General features: G+C 37.8%; 3 protein-coding genes across 9 annotated transcripts; all 3 read right to left on the bottom strand.

Annotated features, from left to right (window-relative positions):
• Positions 1-1,313: 1,313 nt before the first annotated feature.
• Positions 1,314-4,567, bottom strand: LOC142528618 (protein NRT1/ PTR FAMILY 8.1-like). 3 transcript variants are annotated; one of them, XM_075633685.1, is made up of 5 exons: positions 4,379-4,567; positions 3,919-4,140; positions 3,452-3,669; positions 2,615-3,168; positions 1,314-2,353 (listed from the first exon to the last, which is right to left on the bottom strand). In XM_075633685.1, exons 2-5 carry the CDS (start codon positions 4,088-4,090, stop codon positions 1,525-1,527), a joined length of 1,773 nt encoding a protein of 590 aa, XP_075489800.1. In that variant the 5' UTR covers positions 4,091-4,140; positions 4,379-4,567; the 3' UTR covers positions 1,314-1,524. The 3 variants fall into 3 exon arrangements, with proteins under 3 accessions (XP_075489800.1, XP_075489799.1, XP_075489798.1); XM_075633684.1 differs by having other exon boundaries at positions 3,919-4,137; XM_075633683.1 differs by having other exon boundaries at positions 3,919-4,092.
• A 7,095-nt stretch (positions 4,568-11,662) lies between these two features.
• On the bottom strand, positions 11,663-14,967 carry LOC142529266 (protein NRT1/ PTR FAMILY 8.1-like). Of its 3 annotated transcripts, none has more exons than XM_075634747.1 (5): positions 14,778-14,967; positions 14,318-14,539; positions 13,851-14,068; positions 13,014-13,567; positions 11,663-12,752 (listed from the first exon to the last, which is right to left on the bottom strand). In XM_075634747.1, exons 2-5 carry the CDS (start codon positions 14,487-14,489, stop codon positions 11,921-11,923), a joined length of 1,776 nt encoding a protein of 591 aa, XP_075490862.1. In that variant the 5' UTR covers positions 14,490-14,539; positions 14,778-14,967; the 3' UTR covers positions 11,663-11,920. The 3 variants fall into 3 exon arrangements, with proteins under 3 accessions (XP_075490862.1, XP_075490861.1, XP_075490860.1); XM_075634746.1 differs by having other exon boundaries at positions 14,318-14,536; XM_075634745.1 differs by having other exon boundaries at positions 14,318-14,491.
• A 7,145-nt stretch (positions 14,968-22,112) lies between these two features.
• Positions 22,113-25,384, bottom strand: LOC142529267 (protein NRT1/ PTR FAMILY 8.1-like). Of its 3 annotated transcripts, none has more exons than XM_075634750.1 (5): positions 25,178-25,384; positions 24,718-24,939; positions 24,251-24,468; positions 23,414-23,967; positions 22,113-23,152 (listed from the first exon to the last, which is right to left on the bottom strand). In XM_075634750.1, exons 2-5 carry the CDS (start codon positions 24,887-24,889, stop codon positions 22,324-22,326), a joined length of 1,773 nt encoding a protein of 590 aa, XP_075490865.1. In that variant the 5' UTR covers positions 24,890-24,939; positions 25,178-25,384; the 3' UTR covers positions 22,113-22,323. The 3 variants fall into 3 exon arrangements, with proteins under 3 accessions (XP_075490865.1, XP_075490864.1, XP_075490863.1); XM_075634749.1 differs by having other exon boundaries at positions 24,718-24,936; XM_075634748.1 differs by having other exon boundaries at positions 24,718-24,891.
• Between the last annotated feature and the right edge of the window lie 812 nt (positions 25,385-26,196).

Genomic DNA, 26,196 nt, shown 5'->3' with positions numbered 1-26,196 from the left:
AATGTTTTAAACCATACAACAGTTCAAACGTCATGTTTCAATTGCTTTACCTTCAAGAGACAATTATTACACCTTAACAATCTATCTCTATCAATAATTGCACTTATTCCTATCAATGGAAATCGAACCTGTTACCACCAATTGTAGAACCGATCGTTTAGCGCTTTACCAAAATCTATAACGAGTGGTAACATGCAACATAAATCTTTTAAACAATATAACAGCTCAAACGCTATGTTTCGATTATTCTACTCTGTTTATTACACCCCAACACATTATATCTGAGAAGGGATGAATACCAACAAACTTGATACTTTAAGTTAAAACAATATTATTATTTTTATTATATACTAAAGCATAGTTTGGTACACGTGATATGATAAACATGCGATATATAATATAAGGATAAGTTGAGGATAAATAAGATGTAGGATATTATATTTAATGTTTGGTATGATTTTAATAAGAGTGATTAAATTTATATATTATATTGTAATGACAAAATTAACCTTATCATAATAAATTTTATAATTTCAAAGTTGTTGCTTGAATTCATATTTTTTATCTGTTCATGCGCCGATAGTACTTATATGATTTATTTATTTTTACCTAATTTTATATATTATATAATATGATAATTGAGCTTTTGATTTTGTGAGTCAAGTCAAATATCAATTTTTAAGGTTAATGGAGTGATACTAATAATTTTATTGAGATTTATAAAAATTATTTATATAATTATCTCGAATTCATTTATATAATTATCATATTATATAATATATAAAAATAAATAAAAATATTTATTTGATTTTAATTTCTACCTATTAGCATAGATTTATAAAAACCATTTATAAATTGAGGTAATTAAGTCATTTGTGTATTTTATCATTAAATTAAAATTATCACACCTAATAGAAGTGACATTTTATTCTTCTAAAAAATTATTTATCTCATGGGCTTTTTAAAAAGATACCAAACATGGGATAATGAGGATTATTTATCAATCCCTCATTTATCCCATGTACCAAACTATGCCTAACATTAAATAGTCTTTTAAAATAATATTTAGTTTGGAGATATTCTGTAAAATAAATAGAAAAGTGGAATATAACTAATAAATGACACACCATTACTGTTAATCTATTTTATTAGAAACAAAAATAAAATAGATTTAGCACTATCTTGTCTGGTACTGTATTTTGTTTATAAGTTAGATTTGAGTCAGATTGGGGGAAAAACAGAAGGAAAACAAGTAAGGATCCGAACAATGAATATCATATGTGTATATATACGTGTATAGATTCAATATTGGCTTGAAGCATCCAACAAGCACAATGTTATTAAAGTATAAGCACACAGTAGTTTCAAGAGTAAGTAAACATTTTGTAACAATTCTGTTTTCTATATTCAAACACCATAATCACAATCTATTTGACTGTGTTACACACAAATTTCAGACTATGTTTTGTGTAGATACTTACAATAGCGCTTGCGGCCTCGAGTCTGATTCTTGTGCTTGATTAATCAGCGAAGAGTTCCAACTGCCTTTTTGTAAGTGTAGAACTTTGCCACAAGGAGAAAGGCCCAAAGATTCAGCATGCTAAGCCCAGCCAAGAGCCAAAAAAAGTAATGAAGGTGACCATAGTTAAGATTATCCGGTATCCACCCCAATTTCCCATTCCGGGTACTAATTTTCGTGACGATAGTCACGAGTAACGTGCTTAAGTAGTTTCCAAGAGCAACAGTCGTTAGCTGAAGAGCAGAGCACAGGCTTCTCATGGCGTCAGGTGCCTGCTCGTAAAAGAACTCGAGCTGGCCAATAAAAAAGAACACTTCAGCGCATCCTATAATGAAATATTGTGGAACCTGCCAGAAAATCGACATTGGGATTTGTGTCAGCTCATAATAGTTATTTCTTTTCACGATTCTAAGCCTAACAAGCTCAAGAATCCCTGCACAGAGCATGGAGAATATAGAGATGAAGAGGCCAATCCCCATTCTCTGCAGTTGAGTAATCCCATTTTTGTGGCCTGTGAATCTTCTAGCAACTGGGACTATGATTCTGTCATAAATCGGCACCCAGAAAATTACACTGATAGTGTCGAAAATCCCGATTGATGCAGCAGGAATTTCGAAATCTCCCATGTGGGGATTCATGGTTAAACCTTGCAACACAAACAAAGTGCCCATTTGGCCGTATACGGTGGCGAATATGATACCCGTAGCCCACACCGGCAGTAGTCTTATAATGGCTTTCAGTTCTTCAACCTGAGTCACAGTGCAAAGTCTCCATGGATCTACCGAGCCCTTTATGCGGTCTGATTGTGTCTGTACTGCTGCTTTGTCAAAAAAACTGCATTTGAAAGCGTAGATGTCAGATGAATTTTTCACAAAAAGCATTTGCTGGTAAACTTGGTGGACCTGAGACTTCATTTGAAGGGGCGTTTTAACAGATTTTTTGGCTGAAGTTATAATTTTAGCAATATCATACATAAAATTTTGAAATCGTTTTTGGTGGGAGATCGCCCCTGCTGACACTGATTGCCATTGACGCCAATTGCAGCGTCAAGATAATTCTCAGGTACTCAGACTAGACATTTCATATCAGATTTACCCAAGATCTTTTGTGTGCTCAATCTTGCGGCTTCCTTTGATAGTAGATTCGGTATTCACGGTCTCAAACAACATCGAGGAGTCTGTCGGGACTTCAGCTCTATATTTCCTGAAAGATGCTACCAGAACTTGACCGATACGTGTAAGGGGGCTGCCACCAGGCTTTTGGTTACGATACAATCTAGTTCCAGAAAAGAAAAATACCACGGCTATCGCCATGGCCAGAGCAGGAATACCAAATCCCCATCCCCAACCAACGTTGGTTTGTACCCAAACCAAGACAGAAGCAGCAACAAGGGCACCGACATTGATTGACAAGTAGAACCAATTAAAGAAAGAGCTTTTATGCTTCTTTTCGACATCGTCAGTATCATCAAACTGATCGGCCCCAAAGGAGGAAACGCATGGCTTGATCCCACCAGTCCCAAGTGCTACAAGGTAAAGTGCTACGAAGCAAATAACAGCTTGCATTTTTGACGCGTAACAGTTGTCGTTTCCATGGCAAGTTGGTTTTAGGCCTGGGACTGATGCCGATAATGTCAGCAACGTCATCCCCTGCATTTGAGATTCAAAAATAGACGTCACTTTTTCTCAGTTCCTTTTTTACACCTATATCAGTAAGTTCAATCCAAGGATAAAGCATAAACCTACCCTGCATATGATGACATTATACAATCTAACCATTTCCCTGTACCGTACCCGTCGAGATTCAAGAAAAACGGTTTCTTTTTGTTTTAAAAGCAAAGCATGACTATGAATCAAAATTTACTGGCCCCTCGAATTTCAACCATGACAATGATTCTGCAACATCTAACTAGCAGAATCACTAAAAACTTACAATAACATAAATGGTAGAAAAGCATGCTATTGTCCAGTATCTTCCAAGATATGCATCAGCCACAAAGGCTCCAATGAGTGGTGTGATATAGCACGTTCCCGACCAATTCGTCACATTGTTGGAAGCAGTTGTGCTGTGTTGGCCAAGTCTTTTCTTGAAATAAAACACTAGATTGGAGCTCATGCCATAGTATGCTAATCTTTCACAGCACTCATTTCCTGCCACCCCAAGTTAAAAACATTACTAGACAATTTTTTCATGCAGAACATTTAAAAGCATAACGAAGCCGTGTACCGACCCAATTGGAATCAACTTGGGGGACGAAAGCCGCAATTTTAAAAGAATTAAATAAAAAATTCATCGCCCTTTTTCCAGAAAACGGACGAGGCTTGGGTTATATTGACTTTTAAATACAAGAAATTTCAAAACATTTTCATGGCTTTCAAGATTATTGTTGTTATCAGTACCTAAAATGTAAGGACAGGCTCTCCATGTTCCAGTTTCAGTCTTTTTGGCAGGGTTACCACGATAATCCACAGTCCCATCTGTAGTGATCAAATTACCTTCTTCCACGGCAGGGTTACCAGTACCACGATAATCCACAGTCCCATCTGTAGTCATCAAACTATATTCTTCCATAGCTAATTCAAAGAACTGAGTTCTGTCAACTGTTCTGCTCAATAATACTACTAAAGCACAGACAAATAACAAAAGACAAAGGAATACTCCAAAAGTAATCAAATTGCCGAATTGGGATCTTGAATCAACCAAAGAACCATTCGTCAACAATATTTAACAGAAAAATTATCAGCAAAAATACAAAAAGAAGCGTAAGCACTATGCGTCATCATTCATAGAACAATCAAATACTTGTGGGAAACTTGTAGCCTTCTCAAGAAAAAGAAATCAAGTTAACGAAATACATACTTGGGAAGCTCCACAGTTTTTGAAAGGCGTAACCAAATTACGGATTGGATGATGCCATCTGTGCCTGGAAGCTCATGAATATAAAAATAAAGGCTGACTTGTTGACTGTGGACTAAGAGATCTGGGAGCCTTGAAAAGAATCCAAGAGAGCGGAGGACTAGCAGTGTGAACGCTGGAAGCTCTCTGCATAAAGTGGTCACACAAGGGCTTGTGCTCTCAACTAGCTGATTTCTTCATGCTAACTGCCCATGCTTTGAATCCTCTTCCAAAGCTCTTGTTTGATCTTCAAGATGTTGTGTTTATAGGCTCCAACACTGGTATATACGTTAGACACAAGAATATGACCGTTTGGAAATTTTATGTACTGTTTCTGGAATTGCAACGGTTAAATTCGGCTTGCTGGACATTTTCCCGACTGGTCATTCAGTTCAACTGGTTCAGTTTCAGTTGGTCAGCAGCTGGTTCAGTTCAACTGGTCAGCAGCTGGTTCAGTTCAGTTGGTCTGGTTCAACTGGTCTTCAGCTGGTGTGCTGAAATCAGCCTAGCTAATTTCAGTTTGTGCAGAACCTGTAACTTCATCGTCATTTATCAGCATTTTAAGCTTCAATTCAGACTTTGAATTCTGAAGATAATTTGTAGATCATCGTCTTATCTTTTCAACGCATACTGAATTGCCTCATTTGGATAACTGGGCTGAGAGATATGACCAAAATACCGCAACTGCTCAAACCCAACTGATTGCTGTTTTCGTGTGATCAGTTCGGTACTTAAACGATCAGTTAGACCATGATAACATCCGATTTTGCCAAACTGACGTGAAATATGATTTGTTCCAAATTGAGTTTTCTGATAAGTCCATTTGGCGGATTGGCATTTTGATCATTCAGTTGACCGATATCATCAAAATAGCGAAACTTGCCAGAAATTCAGTTTGTGCAGAATTCAGTTTCGGCTTGCTTCTTGTTTTAATAACTTCACACTTGAGTAAATATGTTAGAAACACAATAACAAGTTTTGTTAACATCAAAATCAAGATTGTGAACTTGAAAAGTTCCAACATATATCAAATTCTGGCATCGGCAACACAATCAAATCGGCATACACTTGGTGGCCCTGCAGTTCCAGATCGATGTCTCTGACCACGCTAGTAGCTGACAATTCTTCCCCTGATGGGGCTGTCATTGAGTAGTTCACGTCGAGTCCAATAGACTTGACGTCAAGGTGACTAGCGAAAATCTCCGAAATAAAGGAGTGGGTGGCTCCTGAGTCTATCAGGGTCTTCGTGGCTAGTCTCTTTATGAATATATTTCCTGAGAGACATTAGCACAACACAAAACTTATCTCCTCAAAATTCTAACCTTAATCTCAGGCATATAAGAAATTTATATCGCATGACACCCAAAAATATTACTAGCACACTAATAAACCGAAATGAAATTCCAACACATGCATGGCAAAGTAATACGATGCTTAATTAAATAGTTTACCAGTCAATAAAGTCGTGTCTGGGTTCGCCTCCTCAACATGCATGGCGAACACTCTTCCCTGTGTCGGTTGCATCCACTGTGGGCACTCCTTCAGCATGTGGTCACTCGCTCCGCACTTGAAACATTTACCTGACCAATACAAACACTGTCCCGGGTGCTGGCGGTTGCACTTCGGGCACACCAGGTGCTCTCTCGGCCTCTGTGGCACCTTCTGCGGTGGCATAGGACCCTTGCCCTTTTGCGGTCCCTGATAAGGCCTTTTTCCTGGCTGTCCCTAGAACGGCCTCTTAAACTGAGGTCGCTGCTGCTGCTGTTGTGGAGCCTGATAGGGCCTCTTGCCCTGCCTGTCAGCCTCAATATCCCTCTGATCCTGCTCCGCCGCCAAAGCTCTAAACACGGCAACTGCATAAGTAGTAGGACCAGCTACTCGGACATCTCGACGCATGATCGGCCGCAACCCATCCATGAAATGCCTCAACTTTCCCTAGGCATCATTAGCTATCAGGGGCACAAAGTGACATCCCCTTTCAAACTTCCTGACAAATTCTGCAACACTGCTGTCTCACTGTCGCAGTGTCATGAATTCCCTGGTTAGTCTGGATCTTACTTCTTCAGTGAAGTACTTGGAGTAGAATACCTCCTTAAAGCCATCCCAAGAAAGGGTCTGCAAGTTCGCAGCCACGGACGCGCTCTCCCACCACAGTCTGGCGTCCCCGGTCAGTAGAAATGTGGCAAACCTGACCCTATCTGCATCTTGCAACTCCATAAAGGCAAAAATCACCTCGATGGATTTAATCCATCCCTCGGCTATCATCGGGTCAGTGGTCCTTGAAAACTCCTTTGGGCTCATCCGCCTGAACCTCTCGTATACCGCCTCTGGTCTGGGTCTAGCCCCTGCATCCACCGTCGCCTGATTCCCCGCAAACTGTGCGAAGAACTGAGTCATCCCTGCAACCATCTGTGCCTGCATATCCGGCGGTGGAGGAGGTGGAGCGTCTCTCCCCTCCTCTCGAGCCTCTCTATCTTCATCCCTAGCTTCCCATTTAATTATGCGTCTAGGAGGCATACTGTTCCAACAATTTACCCAACACGTAAACCCAAATGAACATGATATCAATAGTATAAGATGCACGTAAATCGAACTTAAAACATGGACATGCTGAAATCATGACTTAATGCTTAGTACATAACATAATTCAAAACTTTAAAACTTACAGACTTGAGGTGTGACTTCTTGAGCTTCTTGCGACTAGCAGTAGGCATAACCTTTTACAAGAACACCGCTCTGATACCAACTGTAACGTACCGTACTTTTTACTACTTAAAATTTGCGGAAAAATTAAAAATTTTCTTAAATAAAAGGCGAACCTTCAAAATTCGATAAAATAAACTGTACATCCCCAAATATTGTTGGAACAAAAGATCTCAAATGAAGTTTACTAAAAGTACTTGTTTAAAACTCATAATTGATAACATGAAATCAGAGTATTTTAGACAGTTCATAAACTCTTAAAAACGGGGCGGTCCTCGGGTCTAGCCTCCTGCTCAGTCCAAGCCAGCTCCTTGGTCCCCACTCCCGTCTCCTCAAATGCATCTTCACCTGCATCGATCAAGTCTAGTGAGTCTAAAGACTCAATACGTATAAACTGGAAGCAGCGAGTAATACGTAATAAAATCACATGCGACTTTAAAATAGATCATACATACCGGAACTTTAACGTGCATACAAGAGCTTGAACTTACATACATACATAGACGTGCCATAACATGAAATTTTTCTTAAACATGCTTGCATACTTGTACATACATGAACATACATAAACTTCATCATTTTGCGTAGAGGCATGTTTCAATGCAAGTGACTCATACATAGATACGCTTGATCAGACTAAACCACAGTACTGGGCTGACAGGGAAGATCCACTGCCACACACATGAGATCCCCGTTCATGCTTTAACGGATGAATTGGTCCCCGTTCATGCTTTAACGCTTTCCAATCCTGATCTAAACCCGTTCATGCTTTAACGGGGTGGATTGGTCTCTGGTCATGCTTTACCGCTTTCCAATCCCATACATAATTGGTCACAAGACATTTAACATACCTCAAAAACTTGAAATATTTTCTTCGCATGTCAAACATACTTACTTGGCGTTGAGGGATTCGTTGGATCTCGCTTGGGGCCGCTGCTGCACAAACTAACATGAGTTTGAAATACTTAACTTGCATAACTTAGACTTAGGTACTCAAGCTCACAACCGAAGTGAATAAGTAGCTTATGACATTCTAGTTCCCTCGGGACTTGACCTCTTTTAATTATCGTACTAACCATTATCTTGAACCCCAAAACAAAACCTGATGTGAAGTCTAATTTTTTTCCCAAAATATGAAGTTCACGGACCCCGTGCCCGGGTCCGTGTAGGTTCGCAAAAGAAATGCTCGAAAGGAAGTAAGGACACGGACCCCGTGCTAGGGTCCATCTAGGGGTCCGTGTAGGCTCGGTTTACTGACACTAAGAAGGAAACAAGGGCACGTACCCCGTGCCAGGGTCCGTGTACATGTCCGTGCAGGCTCGGTACGCGTGAACCAACGAAAATTCATATACTCAAGGCTTATTTCTCCTAACTCGGTCATCCCGACCATGAATCGACACCTCGAGACCCCTCCTATGATACGATAACCTTGAATCCAAACCCGTACAAACACCCCCAAACAACGACATCCAACCTACGACACAATACAACTCAAAAATACGGAAATTGACACCAAATCGTTTCCTACGACTTCTAATGAATTCAAGTGCCTATCGACACTAACCGGCATACCAAATACCAACCCAACATCATATTAAGCATACGTAAATGCAGCAACGATCATCCATCGATCCTCAACGAAGCCTTCAACAATAAAACTTCAAGAACACATCAATAACATAATTTTTCAGAAAACGCAGTTTGAGCAGTCCCACAAAAATGATCATATCACACTCAATTTTTATCAAAATATTTCGAATTTTATATCAAATCGAAGGTATCGAAAAGTTCTATGTTTCTTACGTTGAAAGTTTTCTCAAAATATCGACCGAAAAATCGCAGTTTTTAAAAGGTCAGTAAAAACGAGATTGGAGATCCCAAAAATGGTTTCAAAAGTGATCCAAACATGATTGCTCAAACTTCTACACATCACACATGTATTTTCTCGCATAAAAACATCGCAACACATAATATGACTAGATCGACGCATGAAAAACAGAATATACATATCTTTTGATAATTGAAAATACCGAAACGACGACTCCAAAGCGGGAAGGAAGCGAGGGTTGATCCGGGACGAACGTGGCATGATCTCCTTGAAATAAACTCACAAAAACTTGCGGGGAAATTTTCAGTGAGTGGGGCGGCTGCTCTCTTTCTTTGGAACCTTAGGTTTTGCTCTCAAAATAATAAAAAATCTGAATGGAAATATGTCTGTGTGTGAGACGGTTTTGTGTGTGTGTAAGTGTGGGTGTGCGCGTGTGTTTAATAGAAATTAGGGGAATAAAATTTCTTATTAGTAATCAACAATTAATTTAAAAATACTAACTCTTCCCTAATTATAATAAAATCTCTAAATTTGAAACAACTTGCACAACTGTTAAAACTTTTAAAAGTTTATAGATCATATAATACTACATAAATAATTTGGGTTTTAAAAACGATAAAACCAAATAAATTATTTAAAATGCCCCATCCTTAACTTAAAATAAAACACTACGTTTAAAATTGCCAAACTCGTCGCCGGTCTCTTTTCCTCGATCTCGCATCGAATAATCGCCTGAAATATGAAACTCGATAAAACAATTAATGTGCATCACATAAACACTAAAATAATACAATTTAATAAATCATGCATCACAAGTAAAATCATTTTAAATTTAAATAAATGATTTAACAATTAAATAAATGCATGTGTTTTACGTGTACTGATTTTGGGCTTCACAAGATCAGTCGTGTTAGATTACTTTATGTTCTATTGAGTATTGTAAAAAGTTTGTAACTAAGAGTTTCAGTTTGACATTGTTAAGTCCAAAACTGAAGTGGGTCTGTACAAACATTTGTATTGATCAAAGTCGTTTAGTGTATATCATATCCTTGAGATAGAAGGTGTGACGTAGAGTGTTTGAAATCTCCGAACATCCATAAAATGTTGTGTCTTTGTATTTCAGCTTATATTCTATCTATCAGTCAGTTTGTTTCCTCACACTATTTGTTAACTGATTGATATTGACTTACAAGATTCTCGAGTATCAGTTTATCACTAAACTGACTCATCAGTCGAAAAGGTTTTGAAAATCGTAAGTGTTTATTCATCCCTCCTTCTAAACACTTTTCCACCTTTAACCGATCCTATCAAAAAATAAATTTATTTTTCTCACGTATATTATTTATTTCATTTATCTTAGTTAAAAAATAGTTAATTTCTTAAATTTGTTACATCAGGTAGGAGCAAACGATTGTCATTTTACCAAAACTTATAGCCGATGAATGGTACAACTCAAATGTTTTAAACCATACAACAGTTCAAACGTCATGTTTCAATTGCTTTACCTTCAAGAGACAATTATTACACCTTAACAATCTATCTCTATCAATAATTGCACTTATTCCTATCAATGGAAATCGAACCTGTTACCACCAATTGTAGAACCGATCGTTTAGCGCTTTACCAAAATCTATAACGAGTGGTAACATGCAACATAAATCTTTTAAACAATATAACAGCTCAAACGCTATGTTTCGATTATTCTACTCTGTTTATTACACCCCAACACATTATATCTGAGAAGGGATGAATACCAACAAACTTGATACTTTAAGTTAAAACAATATTATTATTTTTATTATATACTAAAGCATAGTTTGGTACACGTGATATGATAAACATGCGATATATAATATAAGGATAAGTTGAGGATAAATAAGATGTAGGATATTATATTTAATGTTTGGTATGATTTTAATAAGAGTGATTAAATTTATATATTATATTGTAATGACAAAATTAACCTTATCATAATAAATTTTATAATTTCAAAGTTGTTGCTTGAATTCATATTTTTTATCTGTTCATGCGCCGATAGTACTTATATGATTTATTTATTTTTACCTAATTTTATATATTATATAATATGATAATTGAGCTTTTGATTTTGTGAGTCAAGTCAAATATCAATTTTTAAGGTTAATGGAGTGATACTAATAATTTTATTGAGATTTATAAAAATTATTTATATAATTATCTCGAATTCATTTATATAATTATCATATTATATAATATATAAAAATAAATAAAAATATTTATTTGATTTTAATTTCTACCTATTAGCATAGATTTATAAAAACCATTTATAAATTGAGGTAATTAAGTCATTTGTGTATTTTATCATTAAATTAAAATTATCACACCTAATAGAAGTGACATTTTATTCTTCTAAAAAATTATTTATCTCATGGGCTTTTTAAAAAGATACCAAACATGGGATAATGAGGATTATTTATCAATCCCTCATTTATCCCATGTACCAAACTATGCCTAACATTAAATAGTCTTTTAAAATAATATTTAGTTTGGAGATATTCTGTAAAATAAATAGAAAAGTGGAATATAACTAATAAATGACACACCATTACTGTTAATCTATTTTATTAGAAACAAAAATAAAATAGATTTAGCACTATCTTGTCTGGTACTGTATTTTGTTTATAAGTTAGATTTGAGTCAGATTGGGGGAAAAACAGAAGGAAAACAAGTAAGGATCCGAACAATGAATATCATATGTGTATATATACGTGTATAGATTCAATATTGGCTTGAAGCATCCAACAAGCACAATGTTATTAAAGTATAAGCACACAGTAGTTTCAAGAGTAAGTAAACATTTTGTAACAATTCTGTTTTCTATATTCAAACACCATAATCACAATCTATTTGACTGTGTTACACACAAATTTCAGACTATGTTTTGTGTAGATACTTACAATAGCGCTTGCGGCCTCGAGTCTGATTCTTGTGCTTGATTAATCAGCGAAGAGTTCCAACTGCCTTTTGTAAGTGTAGAACTTTGCCACAAGGAGAAAGGCCCAAAGATTCAGCATGCTAAGCCCAGCCAAGAGCCAAAAAAAGTAATGAAGGTGACCATAGTTAAGATTATCCGGTATCCACCCCAATTTCCCATTCCGGGTACTAATTTTCGTGACGATAGTCACGAGTAACGTGCTTAAGTAGTTTCCAAGAGCAACAGTCGTTAGCTGAAGAGCAGAGCACAGGCTTCTCATGGCGTCAGGTGCCTGCTCGTAAAAGAACTCGAGCTGGCCAATAAAAAAGAACACTTCAGCGCATCCTATAATGAAATATTGTGGAACCTGCCAGAAAATCGACATTGGGATTTGTGTCAGCTCATAATAGTTATTTCTTTTCACGATTCTAAGCCTAACAAGCTCAAGAATCCCTGCACAGAGCATGGAGAATATAGAGATGAAGAGGCCAATCCCCATTCTCTGCAGTTGAGTAATCCCATTTTTGTGGCCTGTGAATCTTCTAGCAACTGGGACTATGATTCTGTCATAAATCGGCACCCAGAAAATTACACTGATAGTGTCGAAAATCCCGATTGATGCAGCAGGAATTTCGAAATCTCCCATGTGGGGATTCATGGTTAAACCTTGCAACACAAACAAAGTGCCCATTTGGCCGTATACGGTGGCGAATATGATACCCGTAGCCCACACCGGCAGTAGTCTTATAATGGCTTTCAGTTCTTCAACCTGAGTCACAGTGCAAAGTCTCCATGGATCTACCGAGCCCTTTATGCGGTCTGATTGTGTCTGTACTGCTGCTTTGTCAAAAAAACTGCATTTGAAAGCGTAGATGTCAGATGAATTTTTCACAAAAAGCATTTGCTGGTAAACTTGGTGGACCTGAGACTTCATTTGAAGGGGCGTTTTAACAGATTTTTTGGCTGAAGTTATAATTTTAGCAATATCATACATAAAATTTTGAAATCGTTTTTGGTGGGAGATCGCCCCTGCTGACACTGATTGCCATTGACGCCAATTGCAGCGTCAAGATAATTCTCAGGTACTCAGACTAGACATTTCATATCAGATTTACCCAAGATCTTTTGTGTGCTCAATCTTGCGGCTTCCTTTGATAGTAGATTCGGTATTCACGGTCTCAAACAACATCGAGGAGTCTGTCGGGACTTCAGCTCTATATTTCCTGAAAGATGCTACCAGAACTTGACCGATACGTGTAAGGGGGCTGCCACCAGGCTTTTGGTTACGATACAATCTAGTTCCAGAAAAGAAAAATACCACGGCTATCGCCATGGCCAGAGCAGGAATACCAAATCCCCATCCCCAACCAACGTTGGTTTGTACCCAAACCAAGACAGAAGCAGCAACAAGGGCACCGACATTGATTGACAAGTAGAACCAATTAAAGAAAGAGCTTTTATGCTTCTTTTCGACATCGTCAGTATCATCAAACTGATCGGCCCCAAAGGAGGAAACGCATGGCTTGATCCCACCAGTCCCAAGTGCTACAAGGTAAAGTGCTACGAAGCAAATAACAGCTTGCATTTTTGACGCGTAACAGTTGTCGTTTCCATGGCAAGTTGGTTTTAGGCCTGGGACTGATGCCGATAATGTCAGCAACGTCATCCCCTGCATTTGAGATTCAAAAATAGACGTCACTTTTTCTCAGTTCCTTTTTTACACCTATATCAGTAAGTTCAATCCAAGGATAAAGCATAAACCTACCCTGCATATGATGACATTATACAATCTAACCATTTCCCTGTACCGTACCCGTCGAGATTCAAGAAAAACGGTTTCTTTTTGTTTTAAAAGCAAAGCATGACTATGAATCAAAATTTACTGGCCCCTCGAATTTCAACCATGACAATGATTCTGCAACATCTAACTAGCAGAATCACTAAAAACTTACAATAACATAAATGGTAGAAAAGCATGCTATTGTCCAGTATCTTCCAAGATATGCATCAGCCACAAAGGCTCCAATGAGTGGTGTGATATAGCACGTTCCCGACCAATTCGTCACATTGTTGGAAGCAGTTGTGCTGTGTTGGCCAAGTCTTTTCTTGAAATAAAACACTAGATTGGAGCTCATGCCATAGTATGCTAATCTTTCACAGCACTCATTTCCTGCCACCCCAAGTTAAAAACATTACTAGACAATTTTTTCATGCAGAACATTTAAAAGCATAACGAAGCCGTGTACCGACCCAATTGGAATCAACTTGGGGGACGAAAGCCGCAATTTTAAAAGAATTAAATAAAAAATTCATCGCCCTTTTTCCAGAAAACGGACGAGGCTTGGGTTATATTGACTTTTAAATACAAGAAATTTCAAAACATTTTCATGGCTTTCAAGATTATTGTTGTTATCAGTACCTAAAATGTAAGGACAGGCTCTCCATGTTCCAGTTTCAGTCTTTTTGGCAGGGTTACCACGATAATCCACAGTCCCATCTGTAGTGATCAAATTACCTTCTTCCACGGCAGGGTTACCAGTACCACGATAATCCACAGTCCCATCTGTAGTCATCAAACTATATTCTTCCATAGCTAATTCAAAGAACTGAGTTCTGTCAACTGTTCTGCTCAATAATACTACTAAAGCACAGACAAATAACAAAAGACAAAGGAATACTCCAAAAGTAATCAAATTGCCGAATTGGGATCTTGAATCAACCAAAGAACCATTCGTCAACAATATTTAACAGAAAAATTATCAGCAAAAATACAAAAAGAAGCGTAAGCACTATGCGTCATCATTCATAGAACAATCAAATACTTGTGGGAAACTTGTAGCCTTCTCAAGAAAAAGAAATCAAGTTAACGAAATACATACTTGGGAAGCTCCACAGTTTTTGAAAGGCGTAACCAAATTACGGATTGGATGATGCCATCTGTGCCTGGAAGCTCATGAATATAAAAATAAAGGCTGACTTGTTGACTGTGGACTAAGAGATCTGGGAGCCTTGAAAAGAATCCAAGAGAGCGGAGGACTAGCAGTGTGAACGCTGGAAGCTCTCTGCATAAAGTGGTCACACAAGGGCTTGTGCTCTCAACTAGCTGATTTCTTCATGCTAACTGCCCATGCTTTGAATCCTCTTCCAAAGCTCTTGTTTGATCTTCAAGATGTTGTGTTTATAGGCTCCAACACTGGTATATACGTTAGACACAAGAATATGACCGTTTGGAAATTTTATGTACTGTTTCTGGAATTGCAACGGTTAAATTCGGCTTGCTGGACATTTTCCCGACTGGTCATTCAGTTCAACTGGTTCAGTTTCAGTTGGTCAGCAGCTGGTTCAGTTCAACTGGTCAGCAGCTGGTTCAGTTCAGTTGGTCTGGTTCAACTGGTCTTCAGCTGGTGTGCTGAAATCAGCCTAGCTAATTTCAGTTTGTGCAGAACCTGTAACTTCATCGTCATTTATCAGCATTTTAAGCTTCAATTCAGACTTTGAATTCTGAAGATAATTTGTAGATCATCGTCTTATCTTTTCAACGCATACTGAATTGCCTCATTTGGATAACTGGGCTGAGAGATATGACCAAAATACCGCAACTGCTCAAACCCAACTGATTGCTGTTTTCGTGTGATCAGTTCGGTACTTAAACGATCAGTTAGACCATGATAACATCCGATTTTGCCAAACTGACGTGAAATATGATTTGTTCCAAATTGAGTTTTCTGATAAGTCCATTTGGCGGATTGGCATTTTGATCATTCAGTTGACCGATATCATCAAAATAGCGAAACTTGCCAGAAATTCAGTTTGTGCAGAATTCAGTTTCGGCTTGCTTCTTGTTTTAATAACTTCACACTTGAGTAAATATGTTAGAAACACAATAACAAGTTTTGTTAACATCAAAATCAAGATTGTGAACTTGAAAAGTTCCAACATATATCAAATTCTGGCATCGGCAACACAATCAAATCGGCATACACTTGGTGGCCCTGCAGTTCCAGATCGATGTCTCTGACCACGCTAGTAGCTGACAATTCTTCCCCTGATGGGGCTGTCATTGAGTAGTTCACGTCGAGTCCAATAGACTTGACGTCAAGGTGACTAGCGAAAATCTCCGAAATAAAGGAGTGGGTGGCTCCTGAGTCTATCAGGGTCTTCGTGGCTAGTCTCTTTATGAATATATTTCCTGAGAGACATTAGCACAACACAAAACTTATCTCCTCAAAATTCTAACCTTAATCTCAGGCATATAAGAAATTTATATCGCATGACACCCAAAAATATTACTAGCACACTAATAAACCGAAATGAAATTCCAACACATGCATGGCAAAGTAATACGATGCTTAATTAAATAGTTTACCAGTCAATAAAGTCGTGTCTGGGTTCGCCTCCTCAACATGCATGGCGAACACTCTTCCCTGTGTCGGTTGCATCCACTGTGGGCACTCCTTCAGCATGTGGTCACTCGCTCCGCACTTGAAACATTTACCTGACCAATACAAACACTGTCCCGGGTGCTGGCGGTTGCACTTCGGGCACACCAGGTGCTCTCTCGGCCTCTGTGGCACCTTCTGCGGTGGCATAGGACCCTTGCCCTTTTGCGGTCCCTGATAAGGCCTTTTTCCTGGCTGTCCCTAGAACGGCCTCTTAAACTGAGGTCGCTGCTGCTGCTGTTGTGGAGCCTGATAGGGCCTCTTGCCCTGCCTGTCAGCCTCAATATCCCTCTGATCCTGCTCCGCCGCCAAAGCTCTAAACACGGCAACTGCATAAGTAGTAGGACCAGCTACTCGGACATCTCGACGCATGATCGGCCGCAACCCATCCATGAAATGCCTCAACTTTCCCTAGGCATCATTAGCTATCAGGGGCACAAAGTGACATCCCCTTTCAAACTTCCTGACAAATTCTGCAACACTGCTGTCTCACTGTCGCAGTGTCATGAATTCCCTGGTTAGTCTGGATCTTACTTCTTCAGTGAAGTACTTGGAGTAGAATACCTCCTTAAAGCCATCCCAAGAAAGGGTCTGCAAGTTCGCAGCCACGGACGCGCTCTCCCACCACAGTCTGGCGTCCCCGGTCAGTAGAAATGTGGCAAACCTGACCCTATCTGCATCTTGCAACTCCATAAAGGCAAAAATCACCTCGATGGATTTAATCCATCCCTCGGCTATCATCGGGTCAGTGGTCCTTGAAAACTCCTTTGGGCTCATCCGCCTGAACCTCTCGTATACCGCCTCTGGTCTGGGTCTAGCCCCTGCATCCACCGTCGCCTGATTCCCCGCAAACTGTGCGAAGAACTGAGTCATCCCTGCAACCATCTGTGCCTGCATATCCGGCGGTGGAGGAGGTGGAGCGTCTCTCCCCTCCTCTCGAGCCTCTCTATCTTCATCCCTAGCTTCCCATTTAATTATGCGTCTAGGAGGCATACTGTTCCAACAATTTACCCAACACGTAAACCCAAATGAACATGATATCAATAGTATAAGATGCACGTAAATCGAACTTAAAACATGGACATGCTGAAATCATGACTTAATGCTTAGTACATAACATAATTCAAAACTTTAAAACTTACAGACTTGAGGTGTGACTTCTTGAGCTTCTTGCGACTAGCAGTAGGCATAACCTTTTACAAGAACACCGCTCTGATACCAACTGTAACGTACCGTACTTTTTACTACTTAAAATTTGCGGAAAAATTAAAAATTTTCTTAAATAAAAGGCGAACCTTCAAAATTCGATAAAATAAACTGTACATCCCCAAATATTGTTGGAACAAAAGATCTCAAATGAAGTTTACTAAAAGTACTTGTTTAAAACTCATAATTGATAACATGAAATCAGAGTATTTTAGACAGTTCATAAACTCTTAAAAACGGGGCGGTCCTCGGGTCTAGCCTCCTGCTCAGTCCAAGCCAGCTCCTTGGTCCCCACTCCCGTCTCCTCAAATGCATCTTCACCTGCATCGATCAAGTCTAGTGAGTCTAAAGACTCAATACGTATAAACTGGAAGCAGCGAGTAATACGTAATAAAATCACATGCGACTTTAAAATAGATCATACATACCGGAACTTTAACGTGCATACAAGAGCTTGAACTTACATACATACATAGACGTGCCATAACATGAAATTTTTCTTAAACATGCTTGCATACTTGTACATACATGAACATACATAAACTTCATCATTTTGCGTAGAGGCATGTTTCAATGCAAGTGACTCATACATAGATACGCTTGATCAGACTAAACCACAGTACTGGGCTGACAGGGAAGATCCACTGCCACACACATGAGATCCCCGTTCATGCTTTAACGGATGAATTGGTCCCCGTTCATGCTTTAACGCTTTCCAATCCTGATCTAAACCCGTTCATGCTTTAACGGGGTGGATTGGTCTCTGGTCATGCTTTACCGCTTTCCAATCCCATACATAATTGGTCACAAGACATTTAACATACCTCAAAAACTTGAAATATTTTCTTCGCATGTCAAACATATTTACTTGGCGTTGAGGGATTCGTTGGATCTCGCTTGGGGCCGCTGCTGCACAAACTAACATGAGTTTGAAATACTTAACTTGCATAACTTAGACTTAGGTACTCAAGCTCACAACCGAAGTGAATAAGTAGCTTATGACATTCTAGTTCCCTCGGGACTTGACCTCTTTTAATTATCGTACTAACCATTATCTTGAACCCCAAAACAAAACCTGATGTGAAGTCTAATTTTTTTCCCAAAATATGAAGTTCACGGACCCCGTGCCCGGGTCCGTGTAGGTTCGCAAAAGAAATGCTCGAAAGGAAGTAAGGACACGGACCCCGTGCTAGGGTCCATCTAGGGGTCCGTGTAGGCTCGGTTTACTGACACTAAGAAGGAAACAAGGGCACGTACCCCGTGCCAGGGTCCGTGTACATGTCCGTGCAGGCTCGGTACGCGTGAACCAACGAAAATTCATATACTCAAGGCTTATTTCTCCTAACTCGGTCATCCCGACCATGAATCGACACCTCGAGACCCCTCCTATGATACGATAACCTTGAATCCAAACCCGTACAAACACCCCCAAACAACGACATCCAACCTACGACACAATACAACTCAAAAATACGGAAATTGACACCAAATCGTTTCCTACGACTTCTAATGAATTCAAGTGCCTATCGACACTAACCGGCATACCAAATACCAACCCAACATCATATTAAGCATACGTAAATGCAGCAACGATCATCCATCGATCCTCAACGAAGCCTTCAACAATAAAACTTCAAGAACACATCAATAACATAATTTTTCAGAAAACGCAGTTTGAGCAGTCCCACAAAAATGATCATATCACACTCAATTTTTATCAAAATATTTCGAATTTTATATCAAATCGAAGGTATCGAAAAGTTCTATGTTTCTTACGTTGAAAGTTTTCTCAAAATATCGACCGAAAAATCGCAGTTTTTAAAAGGTCAGTAAAAACGAGATTGGAGATCCCAAAAATGGTTTCAAAAGTGATCCAAACATGATTGCTCAAACTTCTACACATCACACATGTATTTTCTCGCATAAAAACATCGCAACACATAATATGACTAGATCGACGCATGAAAAACAGAATATACATATCTTTTGATAATTGAAAATACCGAAACGACGACTCCAAAGCGGGAAGGAAGCGAGGGTTGATCCGGGACGAACGTGGCATGATCTCCTTGAAATAAACTCACAAAAACTTGCGGGGAAATTTTCAGTGAGTGGGGCGGCTGCTCTCTTTCTTTGGAACCTTAGGTTTTGCTCTCAAAATAATAAAAAATCTGAATGGAAATATGTCTGTGTGTGAGACGGTTTTGTGTGTGTGTAAGTGTGGGTGTGCGCGTGTGTTTAATAGAAATTAGGGGAATAAAATTTCTTATTAGTAATCAACAATTAATTTAAAAATACTAACTCTTCCCTAATTATAATAAAATCTCTAAATTTGAAACAACTTGCACAACTGTTAAAACTTTTAAAAGTTTATAGATCATATAATACTACATAAATAATTTGGGTTTTAAAAACGATAAAACCAAATAAATTATTTAAAATGCCCCATCCTTAACTTAAAATAAAACACTACGTTTAAAATTGCCAAACTCGTCGCCGGTCTCTTTTCCTCGATCTCGCATCGAATAATCGTCTGAAATATGAAACTCGATAAAACAATTAATGTGCATCACATAAACACTAAAATAATACAATTTAATAAATCATGCATCACAAGTAAAATCATTTTAAATTTAAATAAATGATTTAACAATTAAATAAATGCATGTGTTTTACGTGTACTGATTTTGGGCTTCACAAGATCAGTCGTGTTAGATTACTTTATGTTCTATTGAGTATTGTAAAAAGTTTGTAACTAAGAGTTTCAGTTTGACATTGTTAAGTCCAAAACTGAAGTGGGTCTGTACAAACATTTGTATTGATCAAAGTCGTTTAGTGTATATCATATCCTTGAGATAGAAGGTGTGACGTAGAGTGTTTGAAATCTCCGAACATCCATAAAATGTTGTGTCTTTGTATTTCAGCTTATATTCTATCTATCAGTCAGTTTGTTTCCTCACACTATTTGTTAACTGATTGATATTGACTTACAAGATTCTCGAGTATCAGTTTATCACTAAACTGACTCATCAGTCGAAAAGGTTTTGAAAATCGTAAGTGTTTATTCATCCCTCCTTCTAAACACTTTTCCACCTTTAACCGATCCTATCAAAAAATAAATTTATTTTTCTCACGTATATTATTTATTTCATTTATCTTAGTTAAAAAATATTTAATTTCTTAAATTTGTTACATCAGGTAGGAGCAAACGATTGTCATTTTACCAAAACTTATAGCCGATGAATGGTACAACTCAAATGTTTTAAACCATACAACAGTTCAAACGTTATGTTTCAATTGCTTTACCTTCAAGAGACAATTATTACACCTTAACAATCTATCTCTATCAATAATTGCACTTATTCCTATCAATGGAAATCGAACCTGTTACCACCAATTGTAGAACCGATCGTTTAGCGCTTTACCAAAATCTATAACGAGTGGTAACATGCAACATAAATCTTTTAAACAATATAACAGCTCAAACGCTATGTTTCGATTATTCTACTCTGTTTATTACACCCCAACACATTATATCTGAGAAGGGATGAATACCAACAAACTTGATACTTTAAGTTAAAACAATATTATTATTTTTATTATATACTAAAGCATAGTTTGGTACACGTGATATGATAAACATGCGATATATAATATAAGGATAAGTTGAGGATAAATAAGATGTAGGATATTATATTTAATGTTTGGTATGATTTTAATAGGAGAGTGATTAAATTTATATATTATATTGTAATGACAAAATTAACCTTATCATAATAAATTTTATAATTTCAAAGTTGTTGCTTGAATTCATATTTTTTATCTGTTCATGCGCCGATAGTACTTATATGATTTATTTATTTTTACCTAATTTTATATATTATATAATATGATAATTGAGCTTTTGATTTTGTGAGTCAAGTCAAATATCAATTTTTAAGGTTAATGGAGTGATACTAATAATTTTATTGAGATTTATAAAAATTATTTATATAATTATCTCGAATTCATTTATATAATTATCATATTATATAATATATAAAAATAAATAAAAATATTTATTTGATTTTAATTTCTACCTATTAGCATAGATTTATAAAAACCATTTATAAATTGAGGTAATTAAGTCATTTGTGTATTTTATCATTAAATTAAAATTATCACACCTAATAGAAGTGACATTTTATTCTTCTAAAAAATTATTTATCTCATGGGCTTTTTAAAAAGATACCAAACATGGGATAATGAGGATTATTTATCAATCCCTCATTTACCATGTACCAAACTATGCCTAACATTAAATAGTCTTTTAAAATAATATTTAGTTTGGAGATATTCTGTAAAATAAATAGAAAAGTGGAATATAACTAATAAATGACACACCATTACTGTTAATCTATTTTATTAGAAACAAAAATAAAATAGATTTAGCACTATCTTGTCTGGTACTGTATTTTGTTTATAAGTTAGATTTGAGTCAGATTGGGGGAAAAACAGAAGGAAAACAAGTAAGGATCCGAACAATGAATATCATATGTGTATATATACGTGTATAGATTCAATATTGGCTTGAAGCATCCAACAAGCACAATGTTATTAAAGTATAAGCACACAGTAGTTTCAAGAGTAAGTAAACATTTTGTAACAATTCTGTTTTCTATATTCAAACACCATAATCACAATCTATTTGACTGTGTTACACACAAATTTCAGACTATGTTTTGTGTAGATACTTACAATAGCGCTTGCGGCCTCGAGTCTGATTCTTGTGCTTGATTAATCAGCGAAGAGTTCCAACTGCCTTTTTGTAAGTGTAGAACTTTGCCACAAGGAGAAAGGCCCAAAGATTCAGCATGCTAAGCCCAGCCAAGAGCCAAAAAAAGTAATGAAGGTGACCATAGTTAAGATTATCCGGTATCCACCCCAATTTCCCATTCCGGGTACTAATTTTCGTGACGATAGTCACGAGTAACGTGCTTAAGTAGTTTCCAAGAGCAACAGTCGTTAGCTGAAGAGCAGAGCACAGGCTTCTCATGGCGTCAGGTGCCTGCTCGTAAAAGAACTCGAGCTGGCCAATAAAAAAGAACACTTCAGCGCATCCTATAATGAAATATTGTGGAACCTGCCAGAAAATCGACATTGGGATTTGTGTCAGCTCATAATAGTTATTTCTTTTCACGATTCTAAGCCTAACAAGCTCAAGAATCCCTGCACAGAGCATGGAGAATATAGAGATGAAGAGGCCAATCCCCATTCTCTGCAGTTGAGTAATCCCATTTTTGTGGCCTGTGAATCTTCTAGCAACTGGGACTATGATTCTGTCATAAATCGGCACCCAGAAAATTACACTGATAGTGTCGAAAATCCCGATTGATGCAGCAGGAATTTCGAAATCTCCCATGTGGGGATTCATGGTTAAACCTTGCAACACAAACAAAGTGCCCATTTGGCCGTATACGGTGGCGAATATGATACCCGTAGCCCACACCGGCAGTAGTCTTATAATGGCTTTCAGTTCTTCAACCTGAGTCACAGTGCAAAGTCTCCATGGATCTACCGAGCCCTTTATGCGGTCTGATTGTGTCTGTACTGCTGCTTTGTCAAAAAAACTGCATTTGAAAGCGTAGATGTCAGATGAATTTTTCACAAAAAGCATTTGCTGGTAAACTTGGTGGACCTGAGACTTCATTTGAAGGGGCGTTTTAACAGATTTTTTGGCTGAAGTTATAATTTTAGCAATATCATACATAAAATTTTGAAATCGTTTTCGGTGGGAGATCGCCCCTGCTGACACTGATTGCCATTGACGCCAATTGCAGCGTCAAGATAATTCTCAGGTACTCAGACTAGACATTTCATATCAGATTTACCCAAGATCTTTTGTGTGCTCAATCTTGCGGCTTCCTTTGATAGTAGATTCGGTATTCACGGTCTCAAACAACATCGAGGAGTCTGTCGGGACTTCAGCTCTATATTTCCTGAAAGATGCTACCAGAACTTGACCGATACGTGTAAGGGGGCTGCCACCAGGCTTTTGGTTACGATACAATCTAGTTCCAGAAAAGAAAAATACCACGGCTATCGCCATGGCCAGAGCAGGAATACCAAATCCCCATCCCCAACCAACGTTGGTTTGTACCCAAACCAAGACAGAAGCAGCAACAAGGGCACCGACATTGATTGACAAGTAGAACCAATTAAAGAAAGAGCTTTTATGCTTCTTTTCGACATCGTCAGTATCATCAAACTGATCGGCCCCAAAGGAGGAAACGCATGGCTTGATCCCACCAGTCCCAAGTGCTACAAGGTAAAGTGCTACGAAGCAAATAACAGCTTGCATTTTTGACGCGTAACAGTTGTCGTTTCCATGGCAAGTTGGTTTTAGGCCTGGGACTGATGCCGATAATGTCAGCAACGTCATCCCCTGCATTTGAGATTCAAAAATAGACGTCACTTTTTCTCAGTTCCTTTTTTACACCTATATCAGTAAGTTCAATCCAAGGATAAAGCATAAACCTACCCTGCATATGATGACATTATACAATCTAACCATTTCCCTGTACCGTACCCGTCGAGATTCAAGAAAAACGGTTTCTTTTTGTTTTAAAAGCAAAGCATGACTATGAATCAAAATTTACTGGCCCCTCGAATTTCAACCATGACAATGATTCTGCAACATCTAACTAGCAGAATCACTAAAAACTTACAATAACATAAATGGTAGAAAAGCATGCTATTGTCCAGTATCTTCCAAGATATGCATCAGCCACAAAGGCTCCAATGAGTGGTGTGATATAGCACGTTCCCGACCAATTCGTCACATTGTTGGAAGCAGTTGTGCTGTGTTGGCCAAGTCTTTTCTTGAAATAAAACACTAGATTGGAGCTCATGCCATAGTATGCTAATCTTTCACAGCACTCATTTCCTGCCACCCCAAGTTAAAAACATTACTAGACAATTTTTTCATGCAGAACATTTAAAAGCATAACGAAGCCGTGTACCGACCCAATTGGAATCAACTTGGGGGACGAAAGCCGCAATTTTAAAAGAATTAAATAAAAAATTCATCGCCCTTTTTCCAGAAAACGGACGAGGCTTGGGTTATATTGACTTTTAAATACAAGAAATTTCAAAACATTTTCATGGCTTTCAAGATTATTGTTGTTATCAGTACCTAAAATGTAAGGACAGGCTCTCCATGTTCCAGTTTCAGTCTTTTTGGCAGGGTTACCACGATAATCCACAGTCCCATCTGTAGTGATCAAATTACCTTCTTCCACGGCAGGGTTACCAGTACCACGATAATCCACAGTCCCATCTGTAGTCATCAAACTATATTCTTCCATAGCTAATTCAAAGAACTGAGTTCTGTCAACTGTTCTGCTCAATAATACTACTAAAGCACAGACAAATAACAAAAGACAAAGGAATACTCCAAAAGTAATCAAATTGCCGAATTGGGATCTTGAATCAACCAAAGAACCATTCGTCAACAATATTTAACAGAAAAATTATCAGCAAAAATACAAAAAGAAGCGTAAGCACTATGCGTCATCATTCATAGAACAATCAAATACTTGTGGGAAACTTGTAGCCTTCTCAAGAAAAAGAAATCAAGTTAACGAAATACATACTTGGGAAGCTCCACAGTTTTTGAAAGGCGTAACCAAATTACGGATTGGATGATGCCATCTGTGCCTGGAAGCTCATGAATATAAAAATAAAGGCTGACTTGTTGACTGTGGACTAAGAGATCTGGGAGCCTTGAAAAGAATCCAAGAGAGCGGAGGACTAGCAGTGTGAACGCTGGAAGCTCTCTGCATAAAGTGGTCCCAGTATAGCTGATGTTCGGATTTTCGTTCAAACTTTTAATTGTTTGTAGATGTTGATTAAATTTTTAAAAATTATTTATTAACGTTATTTCCTCAGGTAATTTGATCTAAAATCCCTACTCAACTTTTGACTTTAGAGATGAGTGCCACGTCAAAATTGTATATTAAGAGGACTCCCACGGCCGTTTTTTTTTTTTACTTCTACCTCCTCGATGCTTAAATCCATTTTATGTATTATGTGTTATAAAACATATTTATGCTTTCCTAACTAAACCGAGAGCACCCCTTTTTCTTTAAAGATTCCCGACGTCGAAAGCAGAAGAAAACGACGATCTTCTTTTTTTTTTATCTCTTTTCCGATGTTAATGTATTTTTTTCTCGTCATTTAAGCTCAATTATTTGCATATTTGAGCTCGTTTGTTACTTTTTTTTTTCATATTAGAGATTTTTTTTGAAGGCCTCGTTCATCACTTTGCTTTTTCTGGCAATCATTGGCATCGGCCTCTTTTTCTTCTTCCGGCCTTCTTTGTCTTAAGGCGGCTTTTCTCCCTCGTCGATCTCTTTACAATGCAGTCAATCTTCATCTTCCGGCTCTAGAAATATTTTTGGTTATTTAAGTTGTGCATAATTGAGTTTTTTTTCCCCCCAGATTTGAGGTTGATTCTTACAAATTAGGGGTTTATTTTATGCATATTAGAGCTCGTTCAATCTTCTTTGATATTTATCGTGATTCATTGTATGATTTTTCTTATTTAATTGTATGTTTTTGCGTATTTCATTTACTGATTTTGCATTGTATTTAATTGGATGGATTGGTGAAG

This window comes from Primulina tabacum, chromosome 16 (genome assembly GCF_025594145.1).
Source record: "Primulina tabacum isolate GXHZ01 chromosome 16, ASM2559414v2, whole genome shotgun sequence".
NCBI lineage: Eukaryota > Viridiplantae > Streptophyta > Magnoliopsida > Lamiales > Gesneriaceae > Primulina > Primulina tabacum.
This window is presented reverse-complemented; position numbering and strand designations above follow the sequence as displayed.

Excerpts from the sequence above, each read along its gene's own strand:
- LOC142528618 (XM_075633685.1), bottom strand. The coding sequence starts at position 4,090 with ATGGAAGAATATAGTTTGATGACTACAGATGGGACTGTGGATTATCGT. Across the intron at positions 3,670-3,918 it reads AGCCTGTCCTTACATTTTAG|GAAATGAGTGCTGTGAAAGA; the intron begins GTACTGATAACA and ends TTGGGGTGGCAG. Across the intron at positions 2,354-2,614 it reads GAGCACACAAAAGATCTTGG|TTTTTTTGACAAAGCAGCAG; the intron begins GTAAATCTGATA and ends TTTCAAATGCAG.
- LOC142529266 (XM_075634747.1), bottom strand. The coding sequence starts at position 14,489 with ATGGAAGAATATAGTTTGATGACTACAGATGGGACTGTGGATTATCGT. Across the intron at positions 13,568-13,850 it reads TTTCTACCATTTATGTTATT|GGGATGACGTTGCTGACATT; the intron begins GTAAGTTTTTAG and ends TCTCAAATGCAG. Across the intron at positions 12,753-13,013 it reads GAGCACACAAAAGATCTTGG|TTTTTTTGACAAAGCAGCAG; the intron begins GTAAATCTGATA and ends TTTCAAATGCAG.
- LOC142529267 (XM_075634750.1), bottom strand. The coding sequence starts at position 24,889 with ATGGAAGAATATAGTTTGATGACTACAGATGGGACTGTGGATTATCGT. Across the intron at positions 24,469-24,717 it reads AGCCTGTCCTTACATTTTAG|GAAATGAGTGCTGTGAAAGA; the intron begins GTACTGATAACA and ends TTGGGGTGGCAG. Across the intron at positions 23,968-24,250 it reads TTTCTACCATTTATGTTATT|GGGATGACGTTGCTGACATT; the intron begins GTAAGTTTTTAG and ends TCTCAAATGCAG.